This window comes from Nicotiana tabacum, chromosome 2 (assembly GCF_000715075.1).
Source record: "Nicotiana tabacum cultivar K326 chromosome 2, ASM71507v2, whole genome shotgun sequence".
NCBI classification, from domain to species: Eukaryota; Viridiplantae; Streptophyta; class Magnoliopsida; order Solanales; family Solanaceae; genus Nicotiana; species Nicotiana tabacum.
In genome coordinates, this window is record NC_134081.1 from 97,788,158 (window position 1) to 97,804,656 (window position 16,499).

Genomic DNA, 16,499 nt, shown 5'->3' on the forward strand with positions numbered 1-16,499 from the left:
CTTTTTACGTAAAGTCTCTAGTCGAACCAGTGTAATAAAATTTAATAAATATTATATTTAACATATGATCAGGATATTAGTACAGGAAAAGCGCTAGATATGAAAATAGAAATAAAAAAAATTTAATCTTTTGGCTTGGGAGTTTATGAACCCTAGCCTATTTTCATAATCCAAGGAGTGCATTTAAGAATAAATTCCAAGCATCAACAACACCAGCCAAACACCAATGGGTGCAGTCCAAGTCCCTATGTCCACCATGTCCATAAACAGAAGGATGCCCATCTGCTCTATACTGCGACAACTTTGTTATGTTTAATAAATTAACTGATTTATTCATCCCTCTCAAAACCTTTTCCAGTACCAATTCTTCTTGATGAACTTCTTCTGTACTTTTCAATGGTTGTGTTACTCCTTCACATGTCTTTGAACCTGAACTCGCAGGGCTAATTTTGCAATTAAGTATCAGTGTATAGAACTTAAACGCCTATGTTGTTGTTTTAGAATATGTAACAAAGTAGTATAAAATATTCGTTGAACTCACTTGTCATGGTCAGGAGAAACTCCTTGGAAAAATACTTTAGTCTTTGTAGTATCTACTTCAGAATCTACCCATTTTGCCCACGTATTCAGTGCTTTCTCATATAAGGTTAACCGATTTCCATCTTTGTATGTAGAGTTTCCATCTTGAACAAGATCCCAACTGCAACATAATCATAATTAGAACAAGGGATGGTAAAAATTCCAATGCATACGATTCTTATTAGACAATGTCTAATTAACAAATGATTAGAAGAGAACTTACGGTTGTTTCCTGCCAGTATGAAGCCACCAATGCCAAGAATCAAAGATTAGAACATCCATATCTTTCCATTGAGCAGCTGAACTGAGAGAGTCAAGATTTAAAACTCGTGTCCCATTGTTCTCTGTTGTAATGTCTACCAGAAAAGCATTTCGGAACAGCACGTACGACGTGTTGTATTTCTGCATTTTGAAAATGTATTCAAGATCTAAATATGCCTAGGAAAAGGTTGCTCTCCAACTATTGTTAGTAAATTTGTGTTCGTAAATCAGAAAAAATTAGTTTTTGAAGAAAAATAAATTGTGTTCGGAAATGACCGTTGGGAAATACCCACCTCAAATTTTAATCATTTGACCAAATCCAAATTAAAATTAAAATCCAAAGTCTCTTTAAAATTTAGAAGAAGTGATTGTATATATAAGCCCAAAAATCTTCCTCTTCATATCCAACCATGGACAAAGTTCCTTTATAAAAGAAACCAATTTAAAATTTCCTTTCCCTCCACATTTCCTATTCACATCCTCACTTAAAAACCCAACAACTATGGCTTATTCACATCTTTACTCAAAAACCCAACAACTATGGCTTAGATAAAGTCGACAAGGACATATATAAAAATGACCCATTGATCGTATAATCGATATTAGGGTTGTACATGGACAACACCCATTCGATTTTTATCAAAATCAAATCAAGTTAACTATATCGGTTTGGATTGGTTCGATTTTATCGGACTTTTCGGGTTTTTGAATTTTTTTGTTACATGAATATTTTTCAATTTTACTTTATTAAAGTTATAGATAAAATTTTGATAAGTGAACATATGTTTAGTAAAAATTTTAAAAAATGACAAACATATATGATCGATTAAAATGTTCTTCTGGAAAATATTTTTTGGTAACACATGATAGTTATTTCTTAGTTGTCTAACAATAATTTTTAGTTAATATACGCTTTTGAGGTTAACCGAATTTAATAATTAAACATAAAAATCAAGATGATACCTAAGTAATGATATATTCTATTTAATTTTAAATTATCGAAATACTATTTCAAATTCAAAAAAAATATAAGAAAACTTGACTTATGAATATGGAAGAACAAAGAGATGATTGACGCATTTCAGTAACATTTGATAAGAAAGTGATACAACTCATTATTTATAGTAAATAAAAATGAATGCACTCCATAGTTCTATTAAATACATCCCATGAGAGGATCTCAAATATTTCTACATATTTTTTAAAGAAAATTCAATATAAAGTCTTAAAAGTATATATAAAAATTATATATTTATATGTCGGTTTGGTTTGGATTTTTTTACTCAATACCAAACCAAACCTAGTCGGATTTTTAATCGGTTTGGTGCGATTTTTCGTTTCGATTTGAACATCCCTAATCGATATATAATATATAGACTACCTCATTTTTTTTACTTTAGCATTTCTTGAAAAGAAAAAATGACCGAACCTTATATAGAGTTGATAGGAACCTGTTGGCATAATGCACACTAGAACATGGGAATTCGAGGTCTCATAAACAATTTCTATTAGTAAAAAACAACTTACATGTAAAATTTAGTTGAAATTTTAATCATCAGCTTAAATCTTAAATCTTAACTCTTAAGTGCATCTTTTTTGAAGATTGAGAAACATATGTCATATTTGTAGCAATATATAAAACAAAAAGGAAACAAGTTTTCAAATTAAAGGTGTTATAATTCTTGGGAAATGATTTCCTTAGAAATATGGTAGTAATATATTAGGAAGAAGAGAATATTATTGAAAAATTGATAATCACAAAATGTACCGGGAATGTGAAGATAGAAGTGCCTCCAATCCTTTTGGAGACATATTTAGCTTGAGGTTCAGCAGCATATAGCATACAAGTGAGAGACTGCCATTGATTTAGGCTAATTGAATCTCCTACAAACATCATCTGCTTCCCCTTGAATTTCTGCTGAAATTCTATAGCATTAAACCTACACAAAATAATAGAGATTAATGTTTTACAATCCTAAACCCGCCTCTAATTTCTAGGGATGGCAACTAAGCGGAGCGAATTAGAACGATTTGTTTAGACAATATTATTACACAAATAGTGAATTCTCACAATAAAAAAAATGTGACTTTTACCATGGTAATTTGTCTATGAATATATTTGTTGCTTGAGCTGATAAAGAGCAAATGAGGACCGACACTAGCGGGGTTGCCACTGGAGGGTCCATGAATCAATCTGTCGTAATCAACAATAATTACGCTTTGATTTTAGAGTTTATCGTATGAATCATTACTTTCACATTATTTATTTTGGAAACAAATGCGGGGAAATAAAGGTGGGACACTTCCCTCAACCAATTTTACCCTGTATTTTATGTTACCTAATTTAGCCAATTTTGTATATAATATAAAATTTCAATTCACCAATTAATAACTATTAAAAAGATATGTGTTAGAATCTGATAATATTATATTATAATAATTGTGTATTATGTAATCTTATAAAATATTGTGTACCGGGTGTATAAATACTGTTGAAATATATAATCGGCTATGAGGCTGTAAACTTAAAATATGGCTACACAGGTGTAATGTAATATGTTGGGTTGTATTCTTGAAATCTCTCTTATTTAAGCATTCTCAATCCAAATTATAAACATTTCTAACATTAGAATTTCTCTACATCTTTTAATAATAGTCTATAAATCTCTAACAAAATCAAAGATTTTTAACAAAGTACATTGAAACTAAATTAAACGTAGTGACATTATTAAAATTTAACAAATAACATTTATAAAACATCCTTTCTTTTTATGCTCTGAATGAAACAAATAAATCAAATCCAAATAAAGCACAGACAGTTTGCACATGATCCGCCAGCTTGGAAAATCTTAAACTTCATCATCGTGTTTGATTAGATTACGTTGTTTTCTAGATTTTGACCGACAAAATCCAACTGTCTTTGCATCTGTCAATGCTAATTTCCTTTTCTGATTAAGAGTGCCAGTTATTAACACGTGAATTGTGATTATTGCAGATTTAATTAAAAAAAACCCAAACTTGGAAGTAAAGTCTTTTAACACTCATAACGAAACTAGCAAGGAAAAGTAAAAGAAAAAACAAAAACAGAAAATCCACAAGTCCCATGATTTTTTCAAGAACTTATTTACTTATGGTAAATCTTTTTAAGTGCTTATTGCAAAAAGGAAGTGGCACTAAAAGTAATGTTGGAAAAAAGAGAGAATCTTTTCCAAATAATTGTATTGCAGAAGCAAGTGGTATCTAATAATTGTCTATCCTAAAGTTTTTGGAATGAATTAGCCTAAAATGCAATATAGTTTTTGAGAGAAAAAGTTCTAATACTTCTTTTTCAGGGAAAGTGGGAGGTATCTCTCTAGCATTTCATCATCCAAGAATTAATAATATGCACGTTCACGTTATTTTCCAATTAAAAGTGATTTGACGGATCAAAATACAAAACCATTTCGCCCCACAATCTTGTGACTTATGACTTTTGAACCCAACCTAATTCGCATATATACCAATATACCATTTATTTACTTATAATATTTGATATTTTCTTTCTTCTTTCGTAATTTCCAGGTTCTTTTAACATCAACTATTGCTCTCTTCATTCCAATTAGAAATGGCTTTAGCAAATTGAATTTTTTTTTGAAGAAATTTAACCTTGTACGATGGAAGTGAATTTGAAACATTTCATAGAGTGATAAAAGATAGTTTAGACAATTATTCTTATAAGGCGACTAAATATCTTTTTAAAAATATGCGCAAAAAAATAAAAAAAACAGACAATATTAATCAAAGAGTAATATTTGTTAACACCGGTGTTTTAAAAGGCACAAAAACGCCCCGAGGCGATTGGGGGAAGTCTCGATAGGCGTACGCCCAACAACTAGGGCCGTAAGTATGGGCATTAGAGTCACGTTTTTGCAATGAGGCGTAAGCCCAAGAGACTTTTTCAAATAAAAATAAAATTTGCTAAATAAGTCCTTAATATAACATTCAAAATTTCAAAAGTCAGCTTGTAATTACTCAAAAATATTAAAGAAGAACTGAAAAAATAAATTTAAAAGTCAAGAACTTTTTTTTTATTGCTAGAAGCCCTAATTTATAGTCTTTCCCAACTTTCTATCTTGTCCGCCAGTGTGCTACTATCTCCCAAAAGCAACAAACGGTCAATTTTTTTTCAAATACAAAAGAAAATTCTATTATCCTTCATAGCAGCAAGTTCAAAGTTCAAATTTCATGGTAGTTATCTTTTTTGTTCCTCCATGTAGAAAACTTTATTTTTTTCAATTCAAATTATTTGTGCTTGTAAGAAGCATATAATGAATTATTTTAACTAATTTTTTGTGGGGATGGAGCACATCTATATATATATATTTCATTTATTTATAACTTTCTTCAATTTATAAGCAATTTTACCTATTTAAAATTATTTATTATAATTATATTATTTTATAAAATAATAAAAATTAAATACTTATGAAGCTTATGCCCCACGTAAAAACGTTTTAAAACAATGGTTAAAACATGTATTTTAAAACAATGGTTAACACATATAGAGAGAGAGACCTTTCGAGATGAAAGGTGATCAAATGCAAGATTAAGCATAAGGCTGCTCCTCATTAAAGTTGCATTTAATAACCAATATTAACCGAAAAGACAGAGTAATAAAAACAAACAGCAAAAAAGACAAACAAAAAGTCACGGATTAAAACGTTTCCGCCATGAAAAGAGGCAGCTATTAATTGGAAGCTGTGCAGACACAAAAGTACATTAACAGAAAACACAAGCTGTTACTAAAACATAAAAACAGCCATGAACGAGGTTAAAACACGGAATCAAAATTTTCACCAAAGGTATTCAAAACATGAAAAATAAAAAAAATAAAAAATGCGAACAAGCTAAAGTGATTCAAAATAATGACTTTATATACACACTATAATTTTCGCGCGAATGGGTTCAGCTAAACCCCGTGCTGCCCGCCTAACTCCGCCCTTATCACACAATGTAAGGACAAAAAGAAAAAAAGAAATTATTAAACATCATCAATTGAAGAAGAGTACGTACCTGGGTAAATTGCACTCAATGGGCTGCCATCTATATTTGAGATAATCTTTGTCTGGCCTTCCATTTTTTAGACAATCAAACTGTTTTTCAATAAACGGACACACTGATGAATCGTAAAGAGGATAAGAATCATCATAAACCCAACTCCCTTCAAATAAATCACAGCCGTTGGTTCCCAACTGGTTTACATCATTGATCAACTTTCCATGTACATGGCTCAACATGGAAACAAGAACCAATAGAGAAAAAACCACGAGAAAAGACAATAAACAAGACATGGTTTAATTTTTCTTTCTTTTTGCTACTCTTTTTTTCCTCAAATGTGTGGAGAAATAAGGCTCAAGTGTAGTGAGACTCCTATTATACGCACATAAGGAAGCAATATAAAGGAAGGTAGCCAGAGAGTAAAAACGAAACGCTGAGAATATGAGAAAGAAAATTTAAGTATGAAAAAGAAAGGTCACGTGTTAGTTAGAAATGATACTAATGGTCCTAACACCTATTTTAGCAATTATAGACTTGTAGATTTCTTGATGGAGAAAAGGTTAGTAGTTTTAATTTGTTTGCCTACAGATAAAGAATATGAACAAGAAAAGATAATGAGTAATATTATTGAATAATAAATGAAATAAAAGGAAAAGAGAACGGAAAGAATTTAAAACTAATATTAGACCTTAGTGTAATCAGGTTACAAATTATCTCAACGAAAAGTTCATGATATATGATGGTCTACAAACTTTTAGTATTACCTATTAGAAGAAGCTCTATGGTTTGTTAGTATTAATTACTTAATAAATATCTTGATTTATAACTGATTTATGAAATCTTCAGTAGTTAAAACATGATTCTATTTAATGTCTTCATTATTTGACATAGCCTGATTTTTTATTTAATAAAATAATAGAGAGCAATGCCGTTGATCATTTCAATTTATAGAGAAATGACATACGAAAAAGTGCGATCTTCTTTCTTATGGAGTAGTAATTGTTATTTTTGGAAATGTTCTAACAATGCTTTCAAATGGCAAAGTATTTTTACTAATTTTGTTTAAGCACTTCAATTCAGTAGTAAAGCCTTTTTTTTTTGTCTAATTAACCTCAAATGGAAATTTTATTACTTTAGGTAACAGGGAATCGAATTCGCATATGGTGTCTAAATTTTTGTCCCAAAAGCAATTCCAAACATCTGAGAGAAGTTTTTTTTCGTTAATATTTCTACTAAACGAAATAACTTTTAAAATTTACAAACATTTTACAAAATGCATTTGCATGTTAAAGCAGTGTCTATATAAGTTGGATTTTAGTACATGTTTTGACATCAAAATGATTTTTGGAAGAAATGTATGTTTTGGTTTTTAAGTTTTTAAATGAAAATCTTTTTCAAAAAAAATAAAAAAAATTGGCTTTTCAGCCTTTGGTCACATGCGTTGTTTAGCTTCACATCGGCAACCGCAACCTGTCACAATCACCTCGTCGGCTAAGAATTTTCTGTCCCAGCCTCAACTATGCTTTTGTTCACAACCCAATCAGAGGCCCATCAGTTTGGGCCTAGTTCGAGAAATCGTGGGGCATTTGCATATAACTTTTGGGGATCCAATGAAGTAATACTTAAATTTACAAAATTTACTATTTGGAATTTAAAGTAGTTTTATCTCTTTAATACAACTACAGAAAATTCAAATCTTAAGTAGTTCAATCTCTTCAATGCAATTTCAAAAATAAAATCTTAATTTCTTTTATCTTTCAAGTGCAACTTCAAATTCAAACTCTTCAATGTGTCTTCAGAAATCAAATTTTAAGTTCTTCTATATTTTAAATGTAACTTTAGAAAATTCAAAATTTAAGTAGTTCAATCTCTTCAATGCAACTTCACATTTTGAATCTTAAGTTCTGAAACATAACTTTGTTCTTCGAAATTTTACAAGAAGATTTAACACAAATAGTCATCTACCTAACCTTTTAAACTAAAAATAGCTGGTAGATATATAATATATGCTAAATTCATATATAATATATGTATAATCAATGTATAATTTATGTATATCGGCTAAAAAATATAAATATTGAATCTGGCCGGCTATTTTTGTAACAATCCCTTTTAACAATACAACACATGATTTAATGCCTAAATCTAATCCAAATGAGCTCAGGTTTGAAACATAACTTTCAAATATCATAAAGAACAAATCCTAATCATCAAATTATCAAAATAATAATAGAAGAAGAAGAAGAACAACAACAACCTGCAATGGTATTTTACAACTAAGAAGAAACCAAAAATATTTGAAGTTATCCCAAAATTGAGTATCGGTTAAATTTTTATTTAAAAAGTGAGTACAAGTTAAATAGAGGTGACCAAATCAGGTGCCTTGCGAAATTTTTTACATCTGTGTGCTACATATTCTATGGAGATTTGTACAAGTAGGATCATTTAGTGCCACCATTTATATTTTAACCTTATTAAGAAAAGAAATTAGAATATAGCCCCGCTGTCAGAATTTTAAGCATGCTGACAGAATTGAAAAGTAGGAATTTTAAAGTATACTGTCAGATTTTAAAGCATGCTGCTAAAAGTTTGAAGCACGTAACAAAATTTTAAAGTATGCTACCAAAATTTTGAAGCACACTGCCAGAATTTGCTAGAACTAAATACTGGCTACGTGCTTTCAAATTTTGGCCATGAACTTTAAAATTTCAACGTAAGGTTATTTTACTAAAACTTTTCTTAATGAGGTCAAAATACAAATCTCGATAGATCACTAAGAGTTTCATGATTGGCAAAACTTACATTGCCACTAATCCTGGCGGATAGTCAGTGACATACTTTGAGATTGTTGGTGTTTTTTTGGGGAAATTTACACAAAAATACTGTTAGAGGAAGCACTTTTCACCGGGGATTTGCATCTATACCCAGCTTTTGGGTCACAATTTAACTTACACCCGTTTTGCAAAAAAATTACAAGCGTACCCACTTTTCGGGTAACTTCAGACATACGGGGCCCGAAATAGCAAGAATTTATGTTTGAAGTTTGAACTTCAGAATTTTTTGCCGGAAGTGTGACCTTATCAAAGTAAAACTTCAGATATTTTCGTCTGAAGTTTGGCCTGACTTGCAAAAGCAATCAAAAAAATTTCAGTTCGTAGTGCAAACTTCAGACAAATTAGTCTGAAGTTCTTCAGTTTGTAGTGCAAATTTCAGATAAATTAGTCTGAAGTTTTTCGGTTTGTAGTGCAAACTTCAGACAAAATCAGCTTGTTATATTTGAACTTAAGATAATTTTTCCTGGCATGATAGTTCCAAACTTCAGACAAAATTTAACCTGGTAATGTCTGAAGTTTGTCCCTGCAGTCCCAAACTTCAGTTGACGCTTCTTCGAGTTTTGACAATAAACTCTTGTTTTATTATTTACGTATTTTGTGTTGGGATGTATTAATGTTTGAGTGGCAGTGACGAGTCTTTCTTTCTTCTTGATTTGTTGCTTTGTCCAATTTCCAGAAACGATAATATGTGTAACTTATATGATAACATGTTTGAGAGAGAAAAGAAGAAGAAGAGGAAAAGAAGAGGAGAAAGAAAGGAGCGCATAGCTCGCAGGATTTAATGTTGTTAAAATTAGGGTATATATTAAATAATTTTAAAAATATAGGTATACGTTAAATGGAACGACCAAATAAGGCGGCCCATGCAATTTTTACCTTTTCACCCGTCTAACCCAAAAATACAGTTTTCACCCGATAGCCCACAAACATTTCTGAAAACAAGTCAAACTTCGCCCATCGTTTACTCATTGTGATTTCCTTTTTCCTTTTACCATTAGTTTCACATCTAAATCAGATTCCACCTTTTTATCTTTTCCTTTTCTCCTTTTTCTTTCTTTTACTTCCCTCTTTACATATTTCAGAAAAATTAAAATTTGGTAAATGAATTGTAGAATCCCTCCAACGCGTACAAGATCTTTTTCATATAGCACATACACAAAAAAGAAGAGAGGAAAGTGTCAAACTTTCATAGAGGTCTCTTATACAGTGACAATGTATATCCATCCTTGTAAACTGAAAAAATCTATAATTATACACTAATAAATACATTTATACACAATTATACATAATTATACAATATTGTATAAGTGGATATAAATATCACTCATACAATATTTCCACTAGAAAACACATTATGTCCAACACTACACTTACCGTAAATAATGTATCAACTTGTATAAACATATATAAGAGGTGTTTGTACATCCATATACACAATTATACATTATTATACAATGTTGATACAAACTATTACATAATATGATTTTTTTATCCAAACTTCGAGTTGTAGCAGAAGGTATTGAATGGTTCAACTCATCAATAGGTCAACAACTTTGCGCCAACGATTCCGAATTCAACACCCAGACAAGATACATCCAGTTTCAGATATGAGACTTCAAGGTATAACAATGATGACCCGAATTTCAAACTTCAAAATCTTCCAAAATTAGTGATTATTTTTTGGTGCAAATCAAGTTTGAGAGCTATTTATTTTCAGATTTGTGTGTATTTTTATTTTTCTTTTAAAATCTTTAATTTTCTTCTGCTTGCCACCATCAGACTTGACGGGCTTGAAAGATGGAGGAGGAGCCTGAGCTTTCTTCGAGCCATTGATGGCAGAACTGCGTAAAGGGAGGGAGAGTTGCGGGGGCTAGGTTAAGAGAGGTTGAGGGGATCTGTGTGGGTTAGAGAGAAAGAAGCGAGAGGCGGTGGGGAGAGAATTTAGAGCCCGTTTGGACATAAAATTTGATGGAAGATTTTTCCAAAAAAAATTTACTTTTTTTCGAAATCAGCGTTTGTTCATAAAATTTTTAATTTTCACTTGAAGATACATTTTGAAAATTTTCAAAAATTTGAAACACTGCAAAAAAAAAAATTTCAAAATTTTCACTCAAATCACTCACAAAACTTCAAAAATAACTCAAACTGAAATTTATGTCCAAACACAACTCTAAATTCCAAATACCATTTTCACTTGAAAAAATTTTTCACAATTTTTTCGAATTTTATAATTCTTATGTCCAAACGCCTACTTAGTGTGGTGGCAACGAAGAACCAAACCAAGTAAGTCGGTTCTTAAAATATTGGAACCAAACCAAACTAATTAAGTCGTTTTTTATCGATTCGATTTTTGATGGTTTTTCGGTTTTTTTAGTTATTTATCGGTTTTTTCTTAAATATGAGATATACACTACCAAACACATATTCCGGTGACTACATTTTCAACGTAACACTATCAAATCAATTGCTCTTTGAGAAATCTATCATTTACCAAGATATATTGATGATAATTGAATCAAATAGTGATGAATACTTTAAGTACTCAATTAAAAATCGATTATTTTTAACATGAAATAAATTCTTTTATATAGCAAAAGAAAACTACAAATCAAACTAGAATGTAAAGGCAAAGAATTAAATTATTATAATAGCAAAGGACTAGACTAAAAAAATTCAAAAAACTAGACTAAAAATATAAACGACTAATATGTACCATAAAATTTTAGAAACTTTATATAAAAATATACATATATATAGGTATAATAATAAATTTAAATAGCTACTTCTATAGTCGGTTTGGTTCGGGTTTTTTCGGTTATTTTTTTATTAAAACCAAAACCAAATCAAATTTGATCGGTTTTTAAAATTCAAAACCAAAACCAAACCAAACCAAACCTGAAATATATCTATTTTTTTGGTCGGTTTTGTTCGATTTTTGATTTGGTTCGGTTTTCGGATTTTTATAAACAACCCGCTCCTAAGTCCTAATTAAAGAGTCGAATACAGTAAAACCGTCTTTACATTTGACATATGATGACGATATTGATCTAGGATAATCAGCGAGATGAAAATAGAAGAAAGCTAAAAGCTAATCTTTTGACTGTTGTCTAAAAAGCTTTAACTTTTCCAAATATTAAACCAAAAGCAATCCAAAACCCCAAGATTGTTGAAATAAAAAAAGAATGACAACTATTTTCTTGTCAAATAAATGGAAAATTTTAAAACCGCAAAATAACATTATTAAACGATTAAACCGATTGGAAGTGTACATTTCTTCGAGCTCGCACAAGTAACCAAATGAACAAATATTATTGAAATTCAACCACAATTACCAACACTATTAGATAGTAAGTACAATATAAATTTGTATTATAATTTTGATATAATTCTTTCAAATATTTTCTGAGTTCCTCAGTATAACAATTATCAATTTACATGAGATTAGAATAAAGAAGTTGATTCCAAGTATCAGGAATACCAGGAAGACACCAATGTGTACAATCCATGCCTTTATACCTAGGGCTTCCATAAATAGAAGGATGACCATCCACTCTATATTGTGACATTTTGCTTATACTCAGCAAATGAACTGGCTTTCCTGTTTTTCCCAACACTTGGTCCAACAGCATGTTTGCTTGAACTTTACTTCCATACCTTAGCTTTTTTATGGGTTTCTTTTCTCCCCAACATTGCATTTTGTTGGTCTTTCTCCCCCATTCGGTGGCACTGTTAATAACATTTATTAGACAAATAAAAACATTAGGATATATTACTCTAATGGAAGTTGGAGATTCTTATTTAATTCTGTTAAATAATAATTAAAAAAAAAAACTTACTTGCTGTGATCAGGGGAGATACCCTGGAAGAAGACCTGAACTTTCTTGAAATTAATGTTGTCGGAAACCCATCTACCCCATGTTACCAAGGCTTTTTCGTAAGCTTTTAAACGATCCATATCTTTGCGCACGTATTTCCCATCTTGAATCACATCCCATCTGCAAAATTTAGTACCATTTTTAGTATCTAATACATAAAATTCATGTAGCTACTTCTTATTAGTACTCATCTCGTTTTGAAAAAAAGGGATTTTTATTCAGTATAGCAGCCTCCCAAAATAATAGACGACAAATATATATCTTTTGTATATTGACGTATAATATACATATTTTATATCTACAGTGTACATTTTTGTATGTTTGATTAGCGGCTATAATTATAAATATATATTTTTTGCATACTTGGCTAAATTTGTTAAAAGACCAAAAACATAATGACAGGGTTCAGAGTGAAGCAAAATATATAGAAATAAGATCATATGATAATGAACGGACGAGTATTAATAACGAGAATTATATAACTCACGGTTGTTTTCTTCCAGTGTGAAGCCACCAATGCCAAGTATCAAAGATCAAGATGTCATAACCCATCCACAGCTTTGACGAACCTGCAACCGAGTCTAGCTTTAGCACTCTTTTTGATTTCTGCCTCACTTTGTCAACCAGCAGTGCATTTCTCACGTAACTCACTGTCACTTGCTTCGACTAAATTCAATCAAACATTAAAATGGAGAGATTATTAGCAATTATAATCTATTTGACACTGACAATATTAAAAGCCAAATGTTAGCGGAAAAAAAGAGGATGGATGAATCCATAGGCCAAACTAGAGCTGGAGGCGGACCCGAGAGTTGACGGTCACGGGGCATCATTACGTTCAATATAAATTTATCATTGCTCATAAAGATTAGTATGATGACCTCCGTTAATATTTGCCTATTTTTTGAAAATATTTGCAAGTATATATATGTAGTTTTTGCCGAAGTTTCCCTATCTTGTTGGTCGACCTCCGACTAGAGCGGATTAGTGAGTTAAGTCGGTTCACTTATATGTACTAAAAGAGTTTAAAATATGTATATATAATATATCACATTTATTTCGAACAGTTCGACTCTAAAATCTGAATTCCCCTCAATATTGACGACTTACTGGTATAGAAAAAGTTGACATGAGAGCTCCATTTCTGGTGACATTGTAATATGCACAAGGGAAGGCAGAATGAAGCATGCAAGCCAAGGATTGCCATTGATTCAAGCTCAATGAATCTCCCACGAAAAGCACCTTCTTATTTTTAATTCTTCTCACGAAATCCTTTCCATCCCACCTACGTATCCAAAAACCCAAAGATAAAAACATTTTTGCTAATGTTTCATTGGATGTGCGTGTAATAAAAATATAGTACTATAATAAATGATCTTCACGAGATCACAAGATTAAATAATCTTCCATTCATTTAATACTCAACGCGGGAATACAGCAGTACTTGTCAGATTAATATTCATCAAGTTCACAAATGACAAGTAACTATATTACTAAGAAAGGAACCTTTTGTTTAATCATTTGCTTCTCGAATTTCAATCACTCATTTCATACAAAAATACCTAAATGGCAAAAGACACAATGCACGAAAACTAATATTCATATTATCGAGCAAAACCTGTCCACCCTAGATAAAACGAATATTTACAAAGCACGATATAGATGAGACAAACTTTGCCATGGTCCTAAGTTCTCAGAATTTTCGTTTTTAAGCTAAAAATTTGAATTTCTGAAAACACACAGTTTTCTTCCCGCCGCCCAAAAATTTCTTCTCTTTGTCTAGAAAATAATACTATAGGGAGTAATTAATTACTCTTTCCTTAGCCGGTAAAATGAATTACATAATACATACAACAGCTGCTCAACTGATTAATCTTTAAATAGAACTAACAAGATGCTCAAACATTTAGGAGATGATAAACATTTTTTGTCTGACGTTTCAAATTAAAGTTAATTATCATATCTACTATGGAAGTTTGATTTTTCATAGATAATCAAACAGTTAATAATGCTAACGATTTAACATATCTACTATGGAAGTTTGATTTTTCATAGATAATCAAACAGTTAATAATGCTAACGATTTAACAACCATTTTTGAAGCCACCCAATTTATGGTCCTATCTATTGGAGTTATGATCTAATGAGGCTACTACGAAATACTGACGGGCCGCAAGCTCTACTATTCTAGTTCATAATTTCTCTTGGCTAAAGATTAAGAACTCAAGAAATACTAAACAGTCTTATGAATACAAAAATGTATTAACATAACTGGATCCCAAAGAATTTCAATTGCACTCATATTCCTTACCAAAAGAAATGGAAAGATAGGACTGTTACCTGGTCAAGTCACAATTTCGCGGTTGCCATCTATACTCGAGATACGCTCTGTCCGGTCTGCCATTTCTTACACAATCAAACTGCTGTAAAAGGAATGGACAATCTTTGGCATTATAAAGTGGGTACTTATAATCTAAAACCCATCTTCCATCATACAAATCGCACTGTGCAGCCATATTTTTAGGTGGCAGCTTCTTTTGCTTGGCTTCTGCTAAATCAACATTATTGCTAATTAAGCAAATAATGTTGGTTATCACTACTATTTTCACAAACCAAGGGAAAAACACACAACCCTTCATGTTAGAAGTGAAGGGCAGATGATAGAGAAGAAAAAAGAAGCATAAGGCCAAGTTGCTACAGGTAATGGTGGAGGATTTAATGTGTGAGATTTATGAAGGAAAGAGAATAATAATTAATTAATGAGCAAGCCATTTGTCTAATAAATGACAGCGCGCGAAAATAAGAAAGATATAAGGGAGATTTAACGAGGAAGGAGAGAGTGGTTTATGCGTGTAGGCAGTATGCACCACGTTCGTTAACTGCGAAATATTGGGAGTAAAATTGGCGGTTTAATTTGCTTTTTCCCTAACTGTAAAACGACGTTCATAATCCTAATTCCGGAGATTATGTTCAACAAATCATAGTGACTAATTACATGTATATGGTGAAAAAAATCTAATTACATGTATAGATATACATCATGGTTAATTTCTCAAAATCATGACTAATTATGGTAAAAAGGACGATAAAGAAAATATAATTATTCACCAAGACAAAATTTACTCGACATTAAGATTCAAGACACGAGAAATCTTTTGTTGATCTTATTCAAATAAGAATGATCAAATACATAGACAATATTTAATTCCGTAGGAAATTTGGGTTCACCCTCATATTTCCACCCGCAAGGGGTGCTCTAAGGCTCATTAAATTTAACTCTAATATTTTCTATACTAAGACACTGTATAATTAAATATATTGTACATTCTCTTCTCCTAAAATTAGATTAGAATTTACATGCGATATTGGAATTGTTTTAACACACCGTGACAATCACCGTTGACCAATGATTCTAGTCACGGTTCGTTCAATCTTCCGCTTCCGCTTCTACACAAGAACGAATAAGTTCTCGTTTTAAGATTTACGAGCTATCTAATCTGTTTAGATTATCGCGTTCCAACACATTCAAATATCTCGACTGCGATGTTCTATCAAACCCCCTTGTTGTGGCCAAACGCACATGCAAGTACCTACGAGGACTTGTGAATAACTATTAACTAAATTAGATTTTTCTAATTATCTAAACAAGAATTAAACCTAGAAGTATTTAACTCTAAACTAATTAAAATAAAGGAAAAACAAATAGTGAACGTTGAACAAAAGAAGAGCAGATGTTTATGTTATCAATGCGATGAAAACGATCTAGGGTTATGGGATATCTAACAATCCTATTGTATTATTCAATTGAATTGACTAACTAATTTGTCTAGTTTATTGATTGACAGGGTTGATATTACTCATAAGAACCTGTCAAGTTCTTACTCGCCTATTCAAGCTAACCTAATGCCTATAT

General features: G+C 31.1%; 2 protein-coding genes across 2 annotated transcripts; both read right to left on the reverse strand.

The window, feature by feature from the left end:
• Nucleotides 1-20: 20 nt before the first annotated feature.
• Nucleotides 21-6,284, reverse strand: LOC107795476 (protein trichome birefringence-like 43). The gene is made up of 5 exons (XM_016618118.2): nt 5,893-6,284; nt 2,609-2,780; nt 803-981; nt 542-700; nt 21-443 (listed from the first exon to the last, which is right to left on the reverse strand). The coding sequence occupies exons 1-5, from the start codon at nt 6,168-6,170 to the stop codon at nt 164-166; spliced, it is 1,068 nt and encodes a 355-aa protein (XP_016473604.2). The 5' UTR covers nt 6,171-6,284; the 3' UTR covers nt 21-163.
• A 5,829-nt stretch (nt 6,285-12,113) lies between these two features.
• LOC107795477 (protein trichome birefringence-like 43) lies at nt 12,114-15,337 on the reverse strand. Its single transcript, XM_016618119.2, has 5 exons — nt 14,927-15,337; nt 13,697-13,871; nt 13,074-13,252; nt 12,548-12,706; nt 12,114-12,437 (listed from the first exon to the last, which is right to left on the reverse strand). Exons 1-5 carry the CDS (start codon nt 15,223-15,225, stop codon nt 12,143-12,145), a joined length of 1,107 nt encoding a protein of 368 aa, XP_016473605.1. The 5' UTR covers nt 15,226-15,337; the 3' UTR covers nt 12,114-12,142.
• Between the last annotated feature and the right edge of the window lie 1,162 nt (nt 15,338-16,499).

What these genes read in the sequence shown, in the direction of transcription:
- LOC107795477 (XM_016618119.2), bottom strand. Translation starts at nt 15,225, where the DNA reads ATGAAGGGTTGTGTGTTTTTCCCTTGGTTTGTGAAAATAGTAGTGATA. An exon ending in TGTCAACTTTTTCTATACCA is followed by an intron (nt 13,253 to 13,696) that starts GTAAGTCGTCAA and finishes GATTGAATTTAG; the next exon opens with TCGAAGCAAGTGACAGTGAG. An exon ending in ATCTCCCCTGATCACAGCAA is followed by an intron (nt 12,438 to 12,547) that starts GTAAGTTTTTTT and finishes TGTTATTAACAG; the next exon opens with TGCCACCGAATGGGGGAGAA.
- LOC107795476 (XM_016618118.2), bottom strand. Translation starts at nt 6,170, where the DNA reads ATGTCTTGTTTATTGTCTTTTCTCGTGGTTTTTTCTCTATTGGTTCTT. An exon ending in ATTGAGTGCAATTTACCCAG is followed by an intron (nt 2,781 to 5,892) that starts GTACGTACTCTT and finishes TATTTTGTGTAG; the next exon opens with GTTTAATGCTATAGAATTTC. An exon ending in CTTCTATCTTCACATTCCCG is followed by an intron (nt 982 to 2,608) that starts GTACATTTTGTG and finishes TTCAAAATGCAG; the next exon opens with AAATACAACACGTCGTACGT.